We start from the raw sequence: 19820 nt of genomic DNA on the forward strand, positions 1-19820 counted from the left end.
CGTGCTCACTCTTCCTGAGGTGACTTTCATGGAGAAAGCCCAGATTATTTTTTATTATATTCAACCCATTGTTGTCTAATTAGCCATTACAGCATATTCCATGGGGCAAATACTGTAAATCTTTATCTGTAAGATATCCTAAATAGTTACAGTGCTCTAATTTACATTTCTCAGAACCCAAATAAACCTGATAGAAAAATGATTTCATATCATCAAAAATTTTGGAAGGACTGCAGTATTGTTCAAATTCTGAGGAAGATTCTGAAGAAATCATACAATCTTTTAGGCAATATTGACTGCTGTTGTGGCGATGAGAAGGGAAGTTGCAAATTAGTACACCTTTTCAGCTTATGCATTTCCCATATCATGACCGGATAGACAGTAGAAGTAAAGAACTGTGCCCTGCCCGAGAACACACACACATTTAAACATCCCTCACGTATCAGTAACAATTGCTCATTATCTACCCATAGCAGGTAAGGGAAATACTATTTATTTTCTAGAAACAATCAAAAGAATGAGACTATTTCTGAGGAAATCTCTTACAAATTTGCCAAATTCTTTCATTTTCGCACTGCAACCCTGGGCATTCATTGCTTATGCTCTTAATTTTAAAAATCAATCTCAGGGCCTGGGGGCCACTGGCAAAGCAGGCATAAATTGCTCACCTCTTGTTTCCCTGAGAAGGTTATGGGTATTTTACCTTTCTTTGTGGCGGTTTTGATAAAACAGAGTGGCTTGCTGGTGTTACGACCCCAGCTGATATTAATACTGGACAAGTCAGATCCCAGAGTGAAACGAGGCTTGATAGATCCTAACTTTGTTTTTGTTTAGAAACCTGGAGGAAAGTTACTGAACAAATTCACAAGATGAACTTTTAACATAACGAATAAAACACTTATTAGCAAGGGAAAAAATTGAACTATATTACACTAGACAGAAAGGTTGGAAAGATCTCAATAAAAATGCAAGAAAATGATTCAAACTCGCACCATTCCTTTCACCCCAGCAATATCCTTACAGACACAAAACTCCAGTGAAGATTTACCACTATCTTAACACCAAGGCAGCTTGCTTGGGTTCACCCAGATGCAAACGGGTTCCTTCCAATGGATTTCTGAGCATTTTCCCTAGCTGGTGTACCTCCCTGAGACGCCCAAAACCGCACTCTCAACTCACTATTACTTCAACTGCAGAACAAATGCTTGCGTTCCCTAAACTCTGTTCCCAGCAGCCTTGCAGTATTTCTTACCAGAGAGTTTAGAATTCTTGTTTTCACTCTTGCATACACATTCTGAACTTCTTTTCTATCTTTGCCTGTGTGTCATTGAACCCCTGTCACTAAGCAACAGCACAGCTTTTTCTACTTTGTGATTTTTCCCTAAATCACTAAACTACTAGCCTCTTTGTAACCCACCTCTTCAAGGGTTATAAAACCTCATTAAAAATGCATGTATACAAAAGTCCAAAAAACCTGACCTTTTGCTAGGAGAGTCTCCAGACCTCCCAGCACCAAGCTCTCAAAAAAAACTAAATGAAACTGAAACCTTCCTTAACATGCAGTTATAAATTAAACTTAAAGTTATACGTTGTTCCTAACGTTGGTCCATTTCAGTGAGCAGTTAATAATCAAGCAGTTGATGCGGGAATTAGTAGACAAACAGTCGATGTCGAACTGAAATCAGATATCGTGCCAAATCTGGTACGTAGAAAGTTTCCTTCCCTAAAGGACATTAGACAAATCTAGTTTCGTTTTATGTTCCTTTTAAGATCATAAAATCATAAGTGAAGAGTTGATGAAAATTCATATTTACCATAATAAATGTAGTTATTGTGTTGTGTTTCTCTTTCAGGTAGAAACGGATTGTCCTGGCTAGCTTGCGGTGCTCATTTGGAGCTGCTTAACTCGGTCACAGGTGAAAGACTGTCAGCCTATCGGTTCCGTGGAATTGGAGAACAGGCCCCAACCATTCTGGCTGTAAAAGAATTCTGCTGGCTGAAAAGAACTGGATTATTGATAGGATTAAAAGAATCTGAAGGTAGCATCCTCTGCCTTTATGACCTCGCAGTATCCAGAGTGGTTAAAGCAGTGTTTCTCCCTGGAAAGGTACATTTTTATAATCCTTTGACCACGGCCTCTCTTCCTTTACAACTGAATACATTGATTAGGCAGAGAGCCTTTAACCTCTTTGAATAATGATTGTGCCATTTGCACTTGGAAAACAAGTGCCTTTTGAAATTTCTCATGTCAGTTTTCACATTCTCAGCTCTATGGAGCTAAGCAATAGTTATTTCCATCCTTTCACAGATTGCAAGGAAAAATGAACGTTCCTTTGTTTTCTATTTAACGCCAACCAACTGCCCTCCTTCACCTGGGACTGGACTGTTGTGTGTTTTGTTCCTTTCCAAAATGGTCTGAATTTCTTGTTTTACGATCCTTTCTATGCACTTGACTTTGTTTGACAAGTGGAAAATTTTCAACACTGCATGTGCATTACAGGTTAGAGTTTAGTATTCTGCGACAAGTTATCGGTCTTCCAACTTCTCAGTGGCATTCTACCATCTACAAGGTACAAGTCAGGAGTGTGATGGAATGCTCTCCACTTGTCTAGATAAGCACAACTCAACAACACTCTAGCTTGACACCATGCAGGATAAAGCAACCCACTGATTGGCACTATGTCCACCACCTTAAACATTCGACCCCCTCCACTACTGGCATTCTGTAGTTTGTACAATCTACAAGATGCATTGCAGCAACTTGTCAAAGCTACTTCGGTATACCTTCTAAACCCATGATCTCTACTGCCTTGAAGGACAAGGGTAGTGGGTGCATGGGAGCACCACTACCTCCAATTTCCCTTCCAAGTGGCGCACTTGGGCTGGAAATATATTGTTTTTCCTTCGGTGTCATTGGATCAAAATCCTGGCACTCCCTACCTGCCTTGGCTGCTAGATTTATCTTGTCTTTTTTGCATTCTCATCCATTGAACTAAACCTGTTCATATTCCACATGTGAAACTTCATGATTTGTGAGTGTTCCATGTTGCCTGCATCTAGTCAGGAATTGAGTGTCATTCAACTTAAGTCCTGGTCAACCTTGAGGTTCATTTTTAATAATCAGTAATAAGATGCCATTTGAATTAATTCCTATACAATTTATTGATTTTTCTTTTGAGCCTATCCACTAAGGAATATGTGTATTTCTGGAGGATATGTTTCAAATATGATTTTATCTTGTTGATAAGTTCCATCTTGACATTAGTCAGGCTCAGGGTAGGAGGCCTAAGAAAGTTTCTTCTAAATGTTTTAATATTTCAATGTAATATTTTGTACTCTGGCCTCCTCAGTTCTATTCTATGCATTATTGGAATTTAATTCCAACTGTTTATACGTAGCATTGTTTCTAAGAAAAGGAACTTGATCCTTACTGGAAATGGTACCTCTCTACACAGGTACAGGAAAAGCATATTGTCAATACCCAGCATCAAACCACTTAAGTGAAATTACACACTGTTCTCCCTTTGAATCATCTAGACTTTATGTGGCTTAAGCTGGATTCTTCAGCTCGTAGAATAGATGTTTTGAGTTTTTTTAAACTTTTGCTATATCCCTGGTTCTTTCCATGCAAGGCAGGTGAATATTACTGATTTTAATGTTGAACACTTTCTAGATCAGCTGCTAAGTACCACCTAGACCTGGAGGGAGGGACCCACCTCGCTTGCAATAATTGTCCTGTTCTCTTTAGCACAACCCACCCCAAAAATTGCCTCAAGGGCCAAATGTGAAGTGGGTGAAAAGGAACAGAAGGCACCGGTGTACACCACATAATATGATATTGAGGCGCAGCTCACCACCACCATCTCACGGGCGGTTAGGGATGGGCAGTAAATGCTGGCCTAGCCAGCGATGCCCACATCCCATGAATGAATTAAAAAAAACATTAAAAATTGTACTGATTAATTCTGCCAACTTAAATTGATTTTTGGTTTTTATTCAACATTTTGTAAGATTTTGGATCCATTATATAGTATTTGGAAAAAAATTGTGCACAATTAGCTGTTTTTTTTAAACTCAGGTGACTGCCATCGAACCAATAGTAAACCATGGAGGTGCCACTGCCAGCACACAGCGATTAAATCAGAGTCTACGCTGGTTTTTTGGCATAGTCGCTGTTGTAACTGATACCGGACATGTTCTGCTCATCGACCTGTGCTTGGATGACTTCTCGTGCAGTCAAAGTGAACAGGAGCCAGCAGGTAAATTGATCTGCGCAGCTATGCCTGAGAATGGAAGTAATGCTTGTCTTCATGTGAAGGAAATATCATTTTTTTTCCCCGAATATTACTGTGGGATACTGAAGCAGGCTTATGGGAACTGTGTGTATGTATGTTTGTGTATGTGTCTAGTTTAATTAAATTGCAGATAGTCTGACTGCTAGGTTTGAATAATCAAAAGGGGTTAGGTGTAAAACATGCATTTGAAGTGGAGGTGGGTAAGCTAGGATGAAGTCTCAGCACATAGTGTGAATGCAATTTGCATTTTTAGATAAGTTGAGGTTGTTTGGTTTTCAAAGGGACATGATGGAGATGTTTACAACTGGCAAGATAAATAAGGCAAAGCTATTAAGTTTATTTTTCCCTGAAAGTGCTGGCCATAATGTCAACATGAACGATTTTTATATTCTGGTAAAGGTAACTTCCAAAGAAAGGTTGAAACGATAGGATTTACAGACCATATAGGGGAACATATATTTAAAGAAGGATGGAAAGTTGTGTGGGAGTGACTGTATGAGAGCTTGAAAGGTGCACTGTGTGCAACAGACCTGTGGGCAAAAGCCTCTAGCCACCCTGGAGAAGTTTGCTGCTCCAATAACCAAGGTTTTGTTAAAAGCCACTGCCAGCACACAGTGGCAGTTTCATTGTTGAATGGGAAGGAGATAGAAGCTGTGAAATATCTCCATTGTAGTAACATTGGGTGCTTGAGGTAATATTGCTGAATGTTTATAGATTAAGAATCTGTTTGGACTGTTGCCTGAAAGGGGTTTGTAGTTGGGAGTCTAGTTAAAGAAATCTTGTGAGAACTGTTATAAAACTAAATGTAACTGTGTAACTGTAGTCTTGTGTGTTTAAGTTTTCTTTTGTTAAATGTTTTAATTTAATCTTTAAAATCTCAAAAGGTGGTAGTGGACTCATTTCTGACGTCAGTGCACAACCTTCTCATAATAGAAACAAATTGCAAAATTGTTGTGGTAGTGTGGCCAACTTTCCCTTTGGGATTTGGTCAGCCTGGCAAATACCACCTGCCATTTCATAACATTCCTTTATGCTCTGAATTATAACGCTAAATTTGTGCTTATTACTAATTGTCTGTGCAGGCCTGATGTAAGAATGACACTTTCCTTGCCACTAGTCTGTTTACCTTGCTGTTGTCACTATGGTATACAAATATTCACCAAGCAACAATCTCTATTACACAATTATTGGTTACTTTCCTTAAGTACACAGCTATCACTGCACCCTCCCCTCCCCACCCCACCATCTAGACACCCAAAGAGATCGACCCTTTTCATATGTGCTTATTTAACACTGGCTATACTTGTGGGCAGTGATGAAATTGATCTGCAGGGAGAAAATATTTGTAATCCGAAACACAGCAAAATTTTCTGCACCCCTTCCCGGATGAAATACTCTGCTCTTTAATTCTACTTTGCCTCCCCAAAGAAAGTCCAGCCTAACTTTTGGTTAGATTAGACTTGAACTATTACAAGTTTTTGTGGTGTTACAATTTGATTTAGTATGTTGTTATATCCTTGTGTATCCAGTGGTAGACAGAGAATCTTCTACAATGGTTTCTCTTCCTGCTGTTGCACCATTGTCTCCGGGGTCCCCCAAGGAGCCATCCATGGCTTCCTACTATTTCTCATCAACGTGCTGCCCATTGATATTATCTGAAAACATTTTGTCAGGTTCCACGTGTAACGTGATTGCGCCATTCTCTTCCTCAGCAAAATCTCTCTCAACCCTTCCAATGCCTCTGTGTTGTCAGACTGCTTGTCGGACATCTGGAGGAACTGAGAGGTCACCATCATGCCCAAGGATATCCACCTGGCCCGGCGGATCCGGGGAGAGCAGGCTTGAGCTAAAAGAACCCATTCCCCCCCCCCCCCCCACCCCGCCCCCCATAAAGAACTCCAGCCCTGGATGAGCTGAAATGTTAACCCCACCTTGAACAGGTTAACAGGACCTACTGTTCCAGCAACAGTGTGAGTCTTTTATGTTTCCAGTCCTCGGTTGTTGGCTTCTTTGTATCGATACATTGTAAAAATGCTCCAAGAAATGTGTATTATAAGGTTATAAGGTATCAATAATTATCTCAGCTTTGCTTCTCTCTCCTTCACCATAATGGTGATGCCTAATGGAAAAACTTCTGGGGGCAAAGCTTTGACTGGTGTGTTGAATACTGGAAGTTGAGTTCCCTTGCTCGCCTCTTGTTGCTCGCTCAGTGGTTTGTTTAAATGCTTTAGCCTCTTACACTGCAGCTGCTACTGATGTTGTTGGAAAGGTAGTTGGAAGATTGGGAGGATAAGGGCCAGGAGGGTATTCGGTGGGATCTCATGCTCCTTTTTTTTCCCCCACCTGGTGGGGACTCCTAAACACAAGTCCCATAGACCCAAGTGTTATATGTGCCTCACTACCATAAATCAATTAGGGAAAACAGGCCCTCCGCTATCCTGAGGTCTCCGATGAACATTGTTAAACAGAGTTCTTCTGTTCTCGTGTGGATCTTTATTGCTATTGCAGCCATGGTCATGTGACTCTGACTTGGGAGCATACATTTATTTGCCTATATTCATATTCAAATCAAAAATTGTGGTCATAAAATATTAGCTTTAGCCCTACAAGTAAAAATTATACTTTATTTGAAAATATTACTATAGGAATACCTCTTTTAAGAAGTTGATTGTAGGCTCAGTGTGGTCAGTTAATCATCCACCCAGACCTTTCAATTCATCTCGTCTGTGTTAAAACATTGGCTTAGGAGCATTTTCACTTGCTGTATTCTTAACAAATCTCTTTTCAGATCTTGAAGTGGTCAATAGATCCCCTGCGGAAATTCCTCGAATGAGGGAAACTGTGATAAGGGAAGGACGACACCTCTGCTTCCAGCTGCAGAGTCCATCAGCGGTAGCAGCCACTGCAATGAGCTATGTGCCCAGAACAAACCAGTTGGTAGTTGGCTTTGCTAATGGTTATGTTCAACTCTGGAACTTGAAGACTTTGAAAAAAGAGTAAGTATTAGGAACTTTAGATTTTGCATACCTGCTCTGCATGATTGCTATTTGAAGCTTTTTTAGGTCCCTTCATAGATCCTTCCTATTCCCTAAAGTTTACCATATTCAGTTTCGCTAACTAGTATAATTAGGACAGAGGGATTCTGAAGATACAGGCACACACAGTAGTAACAACAGATGCCACATTCTAGTGGACTCCTGAAAATAGTTGATTTGATGGGACCTTTTCCTTGGTGCAGATACTACTCGCAGTTGGAAGGAGGGAAAGTGCCTGTGTATGCATTCACCTTTCAGGAGCCTGAGAATGATCCTCGGAACTGCTGTTATCTTTGGGCTGTACAGTCTGCTCAGGATGGGTGAGTGCCCATAATTATGTGTGAAAAATAACAAAAATGTTGCAGTATGGTTATTGATGTTATTTCATGTTTTGTATAAATGTTTTGCTTCTTGAGGTGATTAATATGCTGTATGATTATGATTAATATTAATCAATAATCATAGAGCACATAAGACTCTATATTTTGAGCTTCATGTGTACAGATTAATCATTCCAAAGTTTGGTATAATGCAGTTTGATGCAGCATAGATGTGTAACAGCACATCTCGACCCCAAATGCAGGAAAGCAACCTCTAATTTTCATTGAGACTTTATCCACAGTTCTACATTTAGATGAGGAAAGATGGGAGGAAGCTGAAGTGGGAAATAAACTCCAGCATGGACTAGTTGGGCCAAATGGCCTGTTTTTGTGCCACATATCCTACGTCACTCATTGTGTGGGCCCACTGAGCTCAGGAAAATTCTCTTGCTGTGGGACCCATGACTGCTAGGAATGAGGTCATGGGACCCAAAATTTATCTCAAATGATAGCATTGTTTACTGCTGTACTAATTAGTCTGCATAATACTGGAATTCTAATTTCAGCAGTTAAAGGCTAGCATCTAATCCACTGTACTGCCCAATTCCTCCAACATTTCATGTTCCAAAAGAAAATTGATCTTTCGGTTTTCTTTATCCATTTTATATGCTGATCATTTTAAAGTGCAAGCTATATATAAAGCCATGTCTGCACAGTGATGATTTAGTTTGTGGTCAAGAAACATTGGAAGGGATGGTAATGTGCTCCAGTGTTAGTTTACTACTTGTTTGTTTTTTGTCTATAGTGAAGGGGACGTGGTAAGCCTGCACTTACTCCAGTTGGCATTTGGTGATCGGAAGTGTTTAACTTCAGGACAAATCCTCTATGAGGTACACGTTTTTTTTCCCTCCTATGGAACCACATATTTTGATGCATACACAAAATAACCCATGTTACTGTTGAACAAATGGCAGTTTTTTTGGATGTAAACAGGGACAAGATTAATAATAAAAAGATATGAAACCAAAGTTTTTTAAAAGTATTTGCAATTTTTAGAAGCTAAAACAATCTAATCCAGTTAATAAATGGATCCTCTGATATGATGCAGTGTTACTAGCAATCTATACAGTGTGCGAGCTTACAAGAATACAAGAAATAGAAGCAGGAGTGGACCAAACGGCCCATTATGCCTACTCAACCATTCAGTTCTATCATGGCTGATCATGGGCTTCAAACTCCATTTTCCCACTTGCTCCCCATATCCCAGCATCTGGCCTATCCATTATACCTCAGTGTTGCAAATGCAAAGTGCACTTAGACTTGTACCTGATTTATAGACTCATGGCCCAGGTTTGCTCTTGTGAAGGGGAGAAAATGTGAAGAAGTAAGGAATGAAAGACTTTCATGGAGCTGGATTTTAAAACTTTGTGGGGGTGCAGTGACAGAACTGCTCACACTCCATGGTAGGAAAGTTGGTCCTGAACAGACTGACTTATAAAAAGCCTGCTCTGCAACGTTAATATGGGACTGGGCTAAACGGGCTCAGATGGGCCGAATAGCTTCCTATGCTGTAACGATTGGTCGGACTTCTGTCCCTCAGTGGACAGGAAGTCCTACCCTTTAGCCGCCGACCAATCCAATTGGACAGCAGCTCCAGCAGTCCCAGCAGCGGCAGAACTTGGTTGTGGCTGCTGCCGGGACTGCAAGGAGGTACAGGAAGATGAGTGAGGACTGGAAACAGTTAAGTCCCAGGCTTTTAGGGCGGGAGGGATTGGAGAGCGTTGGGGGTTGCCCATTTGGAGGGCAGGCAGCAAGAAATGAATTTGGTGGGGGGTGGTTTTTGTGATTTTTCTTGTGCCTTTGCTTTCTTCAAGTCCATGGTTCTCAATCAAGGTTTAAATATATACATATAAAATTATCTGTGGGTACATATGTATTGCACTATAAAATAGAATATCTGAAATTTGTTGTCAACAAGCATCAAAAGTCTGATTTTTGTAGACCTTTGGGCCTTGGTGACATGGTTGGAAATCTGTGCTGCAAGGATAAACACATACCATAGATGTTGGTGGTGTATTAAAGCAGAAGAAAACCTGGGTTCGAATTTGTATTCAGAGTTCCTAAATAGACTTTCTGTTATTTTGAAGGGCTTGGAATATTGTGAAGAGCGTTATACTCAAGATCTTACCTATGAAGTATTTTCTTCAAGGACTAGGAATACCAATGCTCGACTGCTGGGCTGCCAGACTATAGAGAAATTTCGCAATCATGGTGATAGAGAAGAAAGTGTGACTGAGGGTGAGTTTAAAGTGTTACCTATATAGAGAATCAGATCATTTTTGAAGACCAAAAGGCAATGTTACTGCTCATGTCCAGAGCTATGTATAAATGCCCCTTGGGGAAGATTGGGAGCTTTAGGTGCTCAACATTCATTTAATTGACATTATGTGGAACTTTCTGATCTTAAGCGACAGCACTATATATATTTTATGGACTGCAATTTACAAAATATAGGCCCTGATTTTAACTCCAATAAGTTTTGGGTGGTGAGGTGAATTGGGAACTCAGCCATTGCTGCAGAAATCAGTAGGCTATTAAACCCATGGGCCTCATTAATATGCTACAAGAAAGTCTAGTACCCCATGGCCACTTGCTGACAATCTGCTGGCAAGAAGGCTCCAGGAAGATGTCTTAGAAAAAGGGAAACGAAGGTGTAGAAATGGGCTAAACTTCTCTTGTGGAACCCTGAGCTGCAGCCCTGCTCTGCTTTTAAAAAAAGTACGCACCTGCTTGAGCCTCTTTGCCTTCCCAGCAGACCCTGACTCTGTTCAGCTTGCCAGGAAAGCCACACCTACTTGGGCCCGAGTTACATTTGCAGTCTGGGTTCAGTGATAGCATTAGACCCCTGACATAATGCTATTTAATGAAGGGCTTTGCCAGCTTTGACTGAGTGCCTTAGTCTTTTGTCTAGTGGCTTGTGGGAACTAGGTAGCTCCACTAAAGGTAAGTGATCTGGATGATTTTAACTGCCCACCCCCATCCAGTTTTTTGTTGAACAGGTGAGGTTAAAATTGCTCCTATAGAGAATAGTTCAATAAATGAAACAGTACTATTCAAAGTTTCCTAACTTTTGATATGCTGTTTTACTTTGAACTGTTGCTCTTCGGTACTCTGCTGAACTAGGTTTGCAACTTTCTTGGAGGATACAAAATTCTAGACACATCCTTGCATTGTGCAGGATAGAAAAACAATAATTATTATGATATATTCAATGTAATTTTTGTGCTTATTTGTTTGCAATAAGCTTAGTACGGTCCTTTTGCTTACAGCCAGCTCGCCAGACACCAGTGTGTCTATTTTCAGTTGGCAGGTGAATACATATGGGCAACGCAAGCCATCTACCTACCTGGGTATTTTTGATATTAATCGTTGGTATCATGCGCAGATGCCTGATTCACTAAGGTAAGAGATCTGAATTTTCTTATTATTCTGTTCATAGTTATTAATAAAATTACCCTTGAACATGGGCCTACTCCTGCTTCTAATTCATATGTTAGTATGTAACTATAAAGCACTAAATTGGCAGGCTGATTTTGAAGGTGCAAGGATTTGATCAGGGGCAAGTGCTATTCTGACACTGAATGTAAGAGTGGAGGGAGCAGAGTGAAGTTGGAAACATCAGATCTTTCTGTAAAAGGTCATTCTTCCCCCTACTGGAGCATCATGGAAACTTTCAAGCCAGGGTGCCATCTAATTGACTTGATTGTGTGACAGAACCTTAGCAAGAATTTAAATGCGTTGTCTTGGAGTGGGTGAGCAGGGATAATACCCCAGACTAGCTTTGAAAATCCCCTGTTAATGTTGAAGCTTGTCACCCGCGTAAGTGCGATAAACTGACTTTGGACTACATTGGGATAAATTTTAATTTCTTCCATGTGTAATTGTGATGATGCTATATAGGAAACTGAGATACGCACACTGGCAATTGAAACACCTAATACAATAATCAGAAGGAAGGTCACGTTCCATCTGTTTTGATAAATGATCCAGCTTCCAGTTAATTAGTGTCTGGGCAGGCCATGATGGAACAATTGGAGTGTTGCATCCACATTTTTCCTGCATGGTTCTTTCAAAGTGTAGGAACAAATTTGCAAATTGTACAATAGCAAAATACTGCAGGTGCTGGAAATGTGAAATAAAAAACAGATAACGCTGATAATACTCAACAGGTCAGGCAGCATCTGTGGATAGAAACAGAGTTAATGTTTCAGGTCAATGACCTTTCACCAGAACAGGTACTGGTCTTTTTTCATTATTTGTTCATGGGATGTGAGCATCACTGGCTAGGCTAGCATTTATTGCCCATCCCTAATTGCCCTTGAGAAGCTGGTGGTGAGCTGCTGCCTTGAAGCACTACAGCCTGTGTTGTAGAAACACCCACAGTGCTGTTGGAAGGGAGTTCCAGGATTTTGACCCAGCGACAGTAAAGGAGCAGTGATATAGTTCCAAGTCAGGATGGTGTGACTTGGAGGGGGACTTGCAGGTAATGGTGTTGTCATGTGTTTACTGTCCTTGTCCTTCTAGATTGCAGAGGTCATGGGTTTGGAAGGTCTTAAACCTGTTGCAAATTGTAATTTTGACTAGATATGGTTGTTACTTTAATTTCATGGTTTCTTATTTATAGGGCAGGAGAGCAACTTCATAACTGCCCCTACTTTGCTTTATGGTCCCTTGATGCTGTTGTGTGTATGACCTTTCCGTATTACCTGCTGGATGTCTTGGTACACGAAAGAAGCCTTAGCCGTGGCGTTCCCCCTTCTTATCCCCCACCAGAGCAGTTCTTTAATCCTAGTACCTACAATTTCGGTGAGTGTACTTATGTGGTTTGTCTTTTAGAGTGCTATAGTAGAATGTAACATTTATATCATTTTCAAGGTTCATGCTTGTGTAATGCCCAATTAGGCTAGTTAACTTAGAATCTGTGCCCATGGAACCAAATCCCATAAGGAGCCAACTGTATGAAGTATAAACTTTTGTAGCTTTGTATTTTGTAAGGTGCTCAGTGAACCTCATGTTTATGGTATACTGCTGCTGGCCTTAACCCTGTCCAACTGGTAATTTATGTTTCTCGCCATCATTGGTGACACAGTTCCTTCAACTGCCTAGGCCTGAAGATCTGGAATTTCCTCTTTAAACCTCATCACTTCACCTCTCCATTAAGATGGTCTTTAAAATCTACCTCTGACCAAGCTTTTGGTCGCCTGTTCTAATAATTCAGTGTGGCTTGGTGTTAAATTTAATCTGATAATGCTTCTGTGAAGTTGGGACATTTTACTACATTAAAGGTGCTAAACTCCTGTAGTTTACTTACCTCAAGCTTGAGGGAGTCAGTTGCTGATTTCTTTCCCTGATGTCTTTGCATTGTTCTCCAACATACTTCAATCTACACTGGTAACATCAGTTTTCATTATTAATCCCTTTTTTTGTAGGTTTTACATTATAGAGTGAGGCATTGAATGCTAAAGTGTAAATAGTACAAATTGAAATTGTATAATGTGAAATTTTAACTAATCTGCATTGTTTGAATGTGTCAATGAAAGTGTATGCGCATTGTTTTTTTTAACTTGGAGACCAATATTAAGTTTAAGACATTGTGCTTGAACTAAATCTAACTAACTTTTGTATTCTAAAAGAGTATGTTTTTTATTTTTACAGATGCAACTTGTTTGATAAATTCAGGACTTGTGCATATAACATGCTCTGGGTTTCAAAAAGAGGTGAGTTTTTATACTACTTAACACAGCAATACTGCAGTGCCACTTTATTTAACTGAGGTAAAATTTTAAATTTACAAAGTATCTGATTGCTGTTAACATTGTAAAATAGGAACACCTTTAAATTTCAGGTTTAAGCTGACCCAAAGCTACTTAAGCCAGATATTAGACTAATCTCTTGTACATGGGAAGAGAGAAACAAAAGTGTCTCTGGTTGGTTGGGGAGGTTATGAAGGAGAGAAAGGTGGTAAACGTTGGGAGGGAGAATTTATGTAATATCTAGTGAGCTTAATCCTTTTGTGCTTGATGAAAATGAATTTTTGTGATTTGGCTATAGCTGTGCCTGTTTATGCTTATACAGTTTGTAACCTTGAAAGTACTGCTTCTAGTCTGTGATACTACATTTTGCAAATTTTTGATGACCTTCAATTAACTTGTTAGTCAGTTGGAATGCAGCAATGAATCTGCTCTGTGGTTCTGAGTGTAAACAGTTTGAATTCCAGCTTCCCAGTCAAGGTACTGACTATTCTACCATTGTAGCCGTGGGACTGGCCTTCATTTTTACCTATCACTCAACTGGATCTTTGCTTTATTTCCTACTCTACTCTCCATGCCATCGCTTATCACAGTGAACTGTTGAAATATAATTTGTTTAGACTGTATTTGACACCAGGTTTCCTGTGTGGAGTACTGATTCTGGGCAAATTCAGTATAATATAGCAGTCCTCAATTCGCCATTCAGTAATAACACCTGCATCCCAAAAAATTTTCATTTCAAAACTGGTGTCACAAAATCTCTCAGTGCAGAAGAGGCCCTTCGGCCCATCGAGCCTGCACCGACGTGAGAAACACCTGACCTACCTACCTAATCCCATTTACCAGCACTTGGCCCATAGCCTTGAATGTTATGACGTGCCAAGTGCTCATCCGGGTACTTTTTAAAGGATGTGAGGTAACCCGCCTCCACCACCCTCCCAGGCAGTGCATTCCAGACCGTCACCACCCTCTGGATAAAAAAGTTTTTCCTCACATCCCCCCCTAAACCTCCTGCCCCTCACCTTGCACTTATGTTCCCTTGTGACTGACCCTTCAACTAAGGGGAACAGCTGCTCCCTATCCACCCTGTCATGCCCCTCATAATCTTGTACACCTCGATCAGGTTGCCCCTCAGTCTTCCCTGCTCCAGCGAAAACACCCCAAGTCTATTCAATCTCTCTTCATAACTTAAATGTTTCATCCCAGGCAACATCCTGGTGAATCTCCTCTGCACCCCCTCCAGTGCAATCACATCCTTCCTATAATGTGGCGACCAGAACTGCACACAGTACTCCAGCTGTGGCCTCACCAAGGTTCTATACAACTCCAACATGATCTCCCTACTTTTGTAATCTATGCCTCGATTGATAAAGGCAAGTGTCCCATATGCCTTTTTCACCACCCCACTAACATGCCCCTCCGCCTTCAGAGATCTATGGACACACGGGCCAAGGTCCCTTTGTTCCTCAGAACTTCCTGGTGTCATGCCATTCATTGAATACTTCCTTGTCAAATTACTCCTTCCAAAGTGTATCACCTCACACTTTTCAGGGTTAAATTCCATCTGCCACTTATCTGCCCACTTGACCACCCCATCTATATCTTCTTGTAGCCCAAGACACTCAACCTCACTGTTAACCACCCAGCCAATCTTTGTGTCATCCGCAAACTTACTAATCCTACCCCCCACATGGTCATCTATGTCGTTTTATATAAATGACAGATAATAGGGGACCTAGCACAGATCCCTGTGGTGTGCCACTGGACACTGGCTTCCAGTCACTAAAGCATCCTTCTTTCATCGCCCTCTGTCTCCTACAATTGAGCTAATTTTGAATCCACCTTATCAAATTACCCTGTATCCCATGTGCATTTGCCTTCCTTATAAGTCTCCCATGTGGGACCTTGTCAAAGGCTTTTCTGAAATCCATATAAACTACATCAACTGCACTACCCTCATCTACACACCTGATCACCTCCTGAAAAAATTCAATCAAATTTGTTAGGCATGACCTCCCTCTGACAAAGCCTTGCTGACTATCCCTGATCAAACCCATGCTGACTATCCCTGATCAAACCTTGCCTTCTCCAAGTGGAGTTAGACTCCATCAGAATTTTCTCCAACAGCTTCCCTACCATTGACGTGAGACTCACTGGCCTGTAGTTCCCTGGCTTACCTCTACAACCCTTTTTAAATAGCAGAACCACATTAGCTGTTCTCCAGTCCTCTGGCACCTCCCCTGTGGCCAGAGAGGAATTAAAAATTTGGGTCAGAGCCTCTGCAATCCCCTCCCTTGCCTCCCTCAGCAGATTGCCCCCTTGGTCCCTAATGGGCCCTACTCTTTCCTAGGTTATCCTCTTCCCATTGATATGCTTACAGAATATCTTGGATTTTTCCCTACTTTTACCAGCCAGATCTTTCTCATATCCCCTCATGCAAATTTCGAAAGAAATTGTGCATTCTCAGAACTAGTTCTAAATTCCTGCATTCGTTTACTACTACCTATGATCCATAACCTCTCAGGCTCTATAGAAACTGGAGACTTGAATGAATGTTTTTGCTATATGTTTAACTTGTCTTAATCAGCTGTTCCCAGTCTACAAGATGATGCTTTACTGGCCTATTGTGGTAGTGTTTATCCTATGATCATACATTTAATATACTGAGAACTTTGTCGAAGAACTGCTTATCATTACATTACTGACATCCAATTTTGTTTTCCAGACATTGAATTATTTGAAGAAAACTGGTCCTTTCCTCAGTGAAGCTATACCTGATGGTTATAGTCGTTGTCTGATGGCTGGCCTTCTGTCTCCAAGGCTAGCAGATGTACAGCCTTCTTGCCTCACACAAGTAAGTTGAGAATAAGAGTTATGTAAAATCTTCTAATGATGGATAGAAAGAAACATTGAAAGTGAAGAAAAGGCCATTTGACCCATCAAATCTTGTTCTCCAATTCTTATGGCTAACATGCATGTACACTGAATTTCTATGGATTTCATTTTCATTAGCTTTTTTTTCATCTGTAACCTTGTTAAAAGGTTCCTGAAATAATTAACTTTATCATCAATATCTATTTTATGAATTTGAATAAGTTGTCATTAAGCACTCCACCAGTTTATTCTGCAGAGTGGTTTCCATTACTTTACCTGTTGCTTTGAAGTCAATGGCCCTGTAACTGCTTGAGTTTAATTTGTTGCTCTATTTTTAAAATATGGGCACGAGATTTCCTTGCTTGCTTCACTCTGTAGACCTGCAAGTGATCGATGCCTTTGTGAAAATTGCTAATACCCAACAAATTTATTAATTTGACTCTCTGATCATCCTCAGTAGATGACATGTCAACAGGTCCAAGTGATTGTGATCCTTCCATTCCATTTATCCAGCTACTATTTCTACCTCACTGATCTCTGGATCTTTCAGAATTCTGTTTGCTTTATGAAATTGATAACAATAGTATTATCCTGTTCAACATTTCTTAAAAATGTTCAAGTTTTTGGACTAATTTCCCTTCAATTTCAGTCTCTTAGATCTCAACATTTGCTCAAATAACTATTTGGTTAGCTTGTTTCGTTGTAGCAACCTTTAGGATATTAATTGTACTTTGTGTACTTCCTAACTGGTTTAGAATCTTATTTTTAGTGTCATTTGGAAATACTGCTTCCCTTTGCATCACCATGGCTGTGGGGTCAGGCTTCACTCCAAGACTTGGGTACATTAGTTAATCTGACACATCAGTGTAGTGCAGAAATAGTCTTTTGGATGAGGTGTTAAGCCAAGTCCCAGTTTAGCCTGTTTAGGTGGATGTAAATTATTCTGTTCAAAGAAGTGCATAGAGTTCTGCTTTTTTCTTCCTAATCAGCAGAAGTTGAAAAATAAATGATCATTTATGTCAGTTGTTTTTGGGACTTTGCTGTGTGCAAATTCGCTGTAAAGTAAGTCCACTGCCTTTGAAGTGCTTTTGGTTATCCTGAGGGCATGCAAGGTGTGACTTAAATTGAACTTTTTCTCCCAGTTTTCTCTATTTGTTTCCTCCCCCCCCCCCCCCCCCCGCACTGTGTATAAACTATTTTTGTTTCTTTATTCATTCCCCTTGGGCTCTGCTTGTTTAGTTTACATCTACTTATAGTTAATAAAGACAGTGCTGGAAATATTCAACAATACTCAAGATCTCGAGGGAGACCATTCAATTTTTAAAAAGAAATTGGAACTCCCAGTTATTAACTGGAAGAAAGATTTCACATTTTAAACAAAAACATTTTACTGTACAAGAATTAAATAAAGTACTATTAACGTAACACTATGTCATAAACCCTTGCTATTTAAACACAAAAATCCCAATAGACCACCTCCCATTCTGTTTTTAATCCCCACTAAGGGTACCCCTATATCTTACAGGATCTTGAAGGTTTCTTCACTCATCCTGGGACCAAACCAGGGTGTGGTACAGGTCTTAAGAATTCACTTTGACACTCTGTTTCCCAGTCTGGCACTCGGACTCCCAGCAATGTGCACACTCTGTCTCTCGTTCTCATGCCTTCACACCTATCCCCACAGCAATGGGATGTCCCAGGTAGAGGTTTCAATTAATTAGCTTCAGTTTCCAGTCCTTTCCTTTGATCTGAAAAGTATATGGATACTTCCCTGGTTTGTCTGTTGCTTTTCAACCTTTCTTTGATCTGGGGAATTACGTGAATAATTCACATCTCTAGTGAAGGCCCGCCTGCCGTCTTATGGCTCTTGCCTTCTAACTCTGACCTTGTAAATACACACGGAAGGACCTTTTAATATTTAAGCACTGTGGGTGAGCTGCGACTTCTGAATTCGAGTTTCAATTACCTTACATTTACAAACTTAATTTCCCCAAAACTAAAAGTTATATTCCTACGATATATGAATCACTAAATTATATATTCACAACACTGATGCTGCCAGACCTGTGTTGAGAGAAATAGAGTTAATGAGTCGAATATGATTACTACTCTTGTTTTGAAGAAGACTCATATTCGACTCAAATTGTTGACTCTGTTTCTCTCTCTCCACAGATGTTGCCAGACCTGCTGAGTATTTGCAGAAATTTGTTTATATTTCAGATTTCCAGCATCCACAGTATTTTGCTTTTATCCAAAGGCTCAATGTACAGCATTGAAAGCTTAAGAATCCTGAAGCTTTTAGTCAATTAAGTTTTTAATCTTACAATATTGAAATTGATGCTTTCTTCTACACCCTTATAAAAACACACCAGATTTGGAGAGACATTTATTATTTTTTTACAAGGGAACAATACTTTATTGATAGAGGGAAGTATTTTGACAAAAATGATCTGCCTTAAACAACATTTACAGGAAGCTGTTTGAACATTCATTTTTGATTGGATCTAATTTCTACATGACTTATTCTGTGATCATCTTTGAAAGTGAGCTATTTAGAGCGAAACAGACAAATTTATTGAGCTGCACACAGCAGTTGGTGGATACAACATTTACAATATTTTCTCGATGAACAATTCCATGAATCAGCTATTTTTGTCAATTCTGTCAGATGACTAAAGGACGAACACATAGGCGATAATTTGAGCCCAGTTTGACCTCTAACTAAGTTTATTATCTGTTTAAGTCTTACAACTATTTGATGAGGTGTTGTAACTTGATTTCTTTGAGGTTGTGTTAATCAATGCGTGTCAGCAGGGTTTTGCTTTAATGAAATGAAGATGACAAGGTTGGCATACAACTTATTTTTATAACTCTAAACTAATAATAGTTTCAGAGTTTGCCTCATTAACTATCTGTAAAATTTAATTAAGTTGTTTAATAGGTTTCTTACATGCAGGCTATATATCTTTCCTATTTGTGTTTGCAGTAATTTTAGAGAGGATTTTTTGAATTTATAGCAATGAACTATGTGATGTCCATTGTGCACTTTATCAGTACAATGATTCGTTATTCACTGAAGCTAATTGTATCGAGATATTTTATACATGAGATCCTATTACATTTTATAGGGGCTTGTCGATGTATCTCTGGAAGCAGACTTTTAAAGCTGGGATAAGATAGTATCAGCAGTGTAAACTCAATTATAATGCTACTTTCCTTTTTCTAAGGAAGAGAAACTTGAAGCAATCTTGTCAGCAGCTGTGGAATCTAGTTCCTTGGGGTTAATAACTGGGTGCATCAAACAATGGACAGCAGAAGGTAAGCTTGTTGAAACCTATTTAAAATAATCCTGTTTTTACCTGTTTATTCTGTTCATTTTAAAGTTTTCATTGGATTTGCACTTTGCTTTGAACGAAATGCATCATTAGTCATGGGCCAAATTATGTGTATTTCGAAAATACTAATTTTTTAACTTCCGTTCAAAAT

General features: G+C 39.8%; 1 protein-coding gene across 1 annotated transcript in view; it reads left to right on the forward strand.

The window, feature by feature from the left end:
* Window positions 1-19820, forward strand: part of ahctf1 (AT hook containing transcription factor 1) — a 107079-nt gene that overhangs the window by 29775 nt on the left and 57484 nt on the right. The window contains exons 3-13 of the mRNA XM_078557373.1: window positions 1854-2107; window positions 4079-4259; window positions 7084-7291; window positions 7534-7650; window positions 8456-8540; window positions 9798-9948; window positions 10980-11112; window positions 12335-12516; window positions 13366-13427; window positions 16186-16314; window positions 19562-19652. Coding sequence (XP_078413499.1) covers window positions 1854-2107; window positions 4079-4259; window positions 7084-7291; window positions 7534-7650; window positions 8456-8540; window positions 9798-9948; window positions 10980-11112; window positions 12335-12516; window positions 13366-13427; window positions 16186-16314; window positions 19562-19652 — 1593 coding nt within the window. The remainder of the gene's footprint in view (window positions 1-1853; window positions 2108-4078; window positions 4260-7083; window positions 7292-7533; window positions 7651-8455; window positions 8541-9797; window positions 9949-10979; window positions 11113-12334; window positions 12517-13365; window positions 13428-16185; window positions 16315-19561; window positions 19653-19820) is intronic.

This window comes from Cetorhinus maximus, chromosome 14 (genome assembly GCF_964194155.1).
Source record: "Cetorhinus maximus chromosome 14, sCetMax3.hap1.1, whole genome shotgun sequence".
Classification (NCBI taxonomy): domain Eukaryota; kingdom Metazoa; phylum Chordata; class Chondrichthyes; order Lamniformes; family Cetorhinidae; genus Cetorhinus; species Cetorhinus maximus.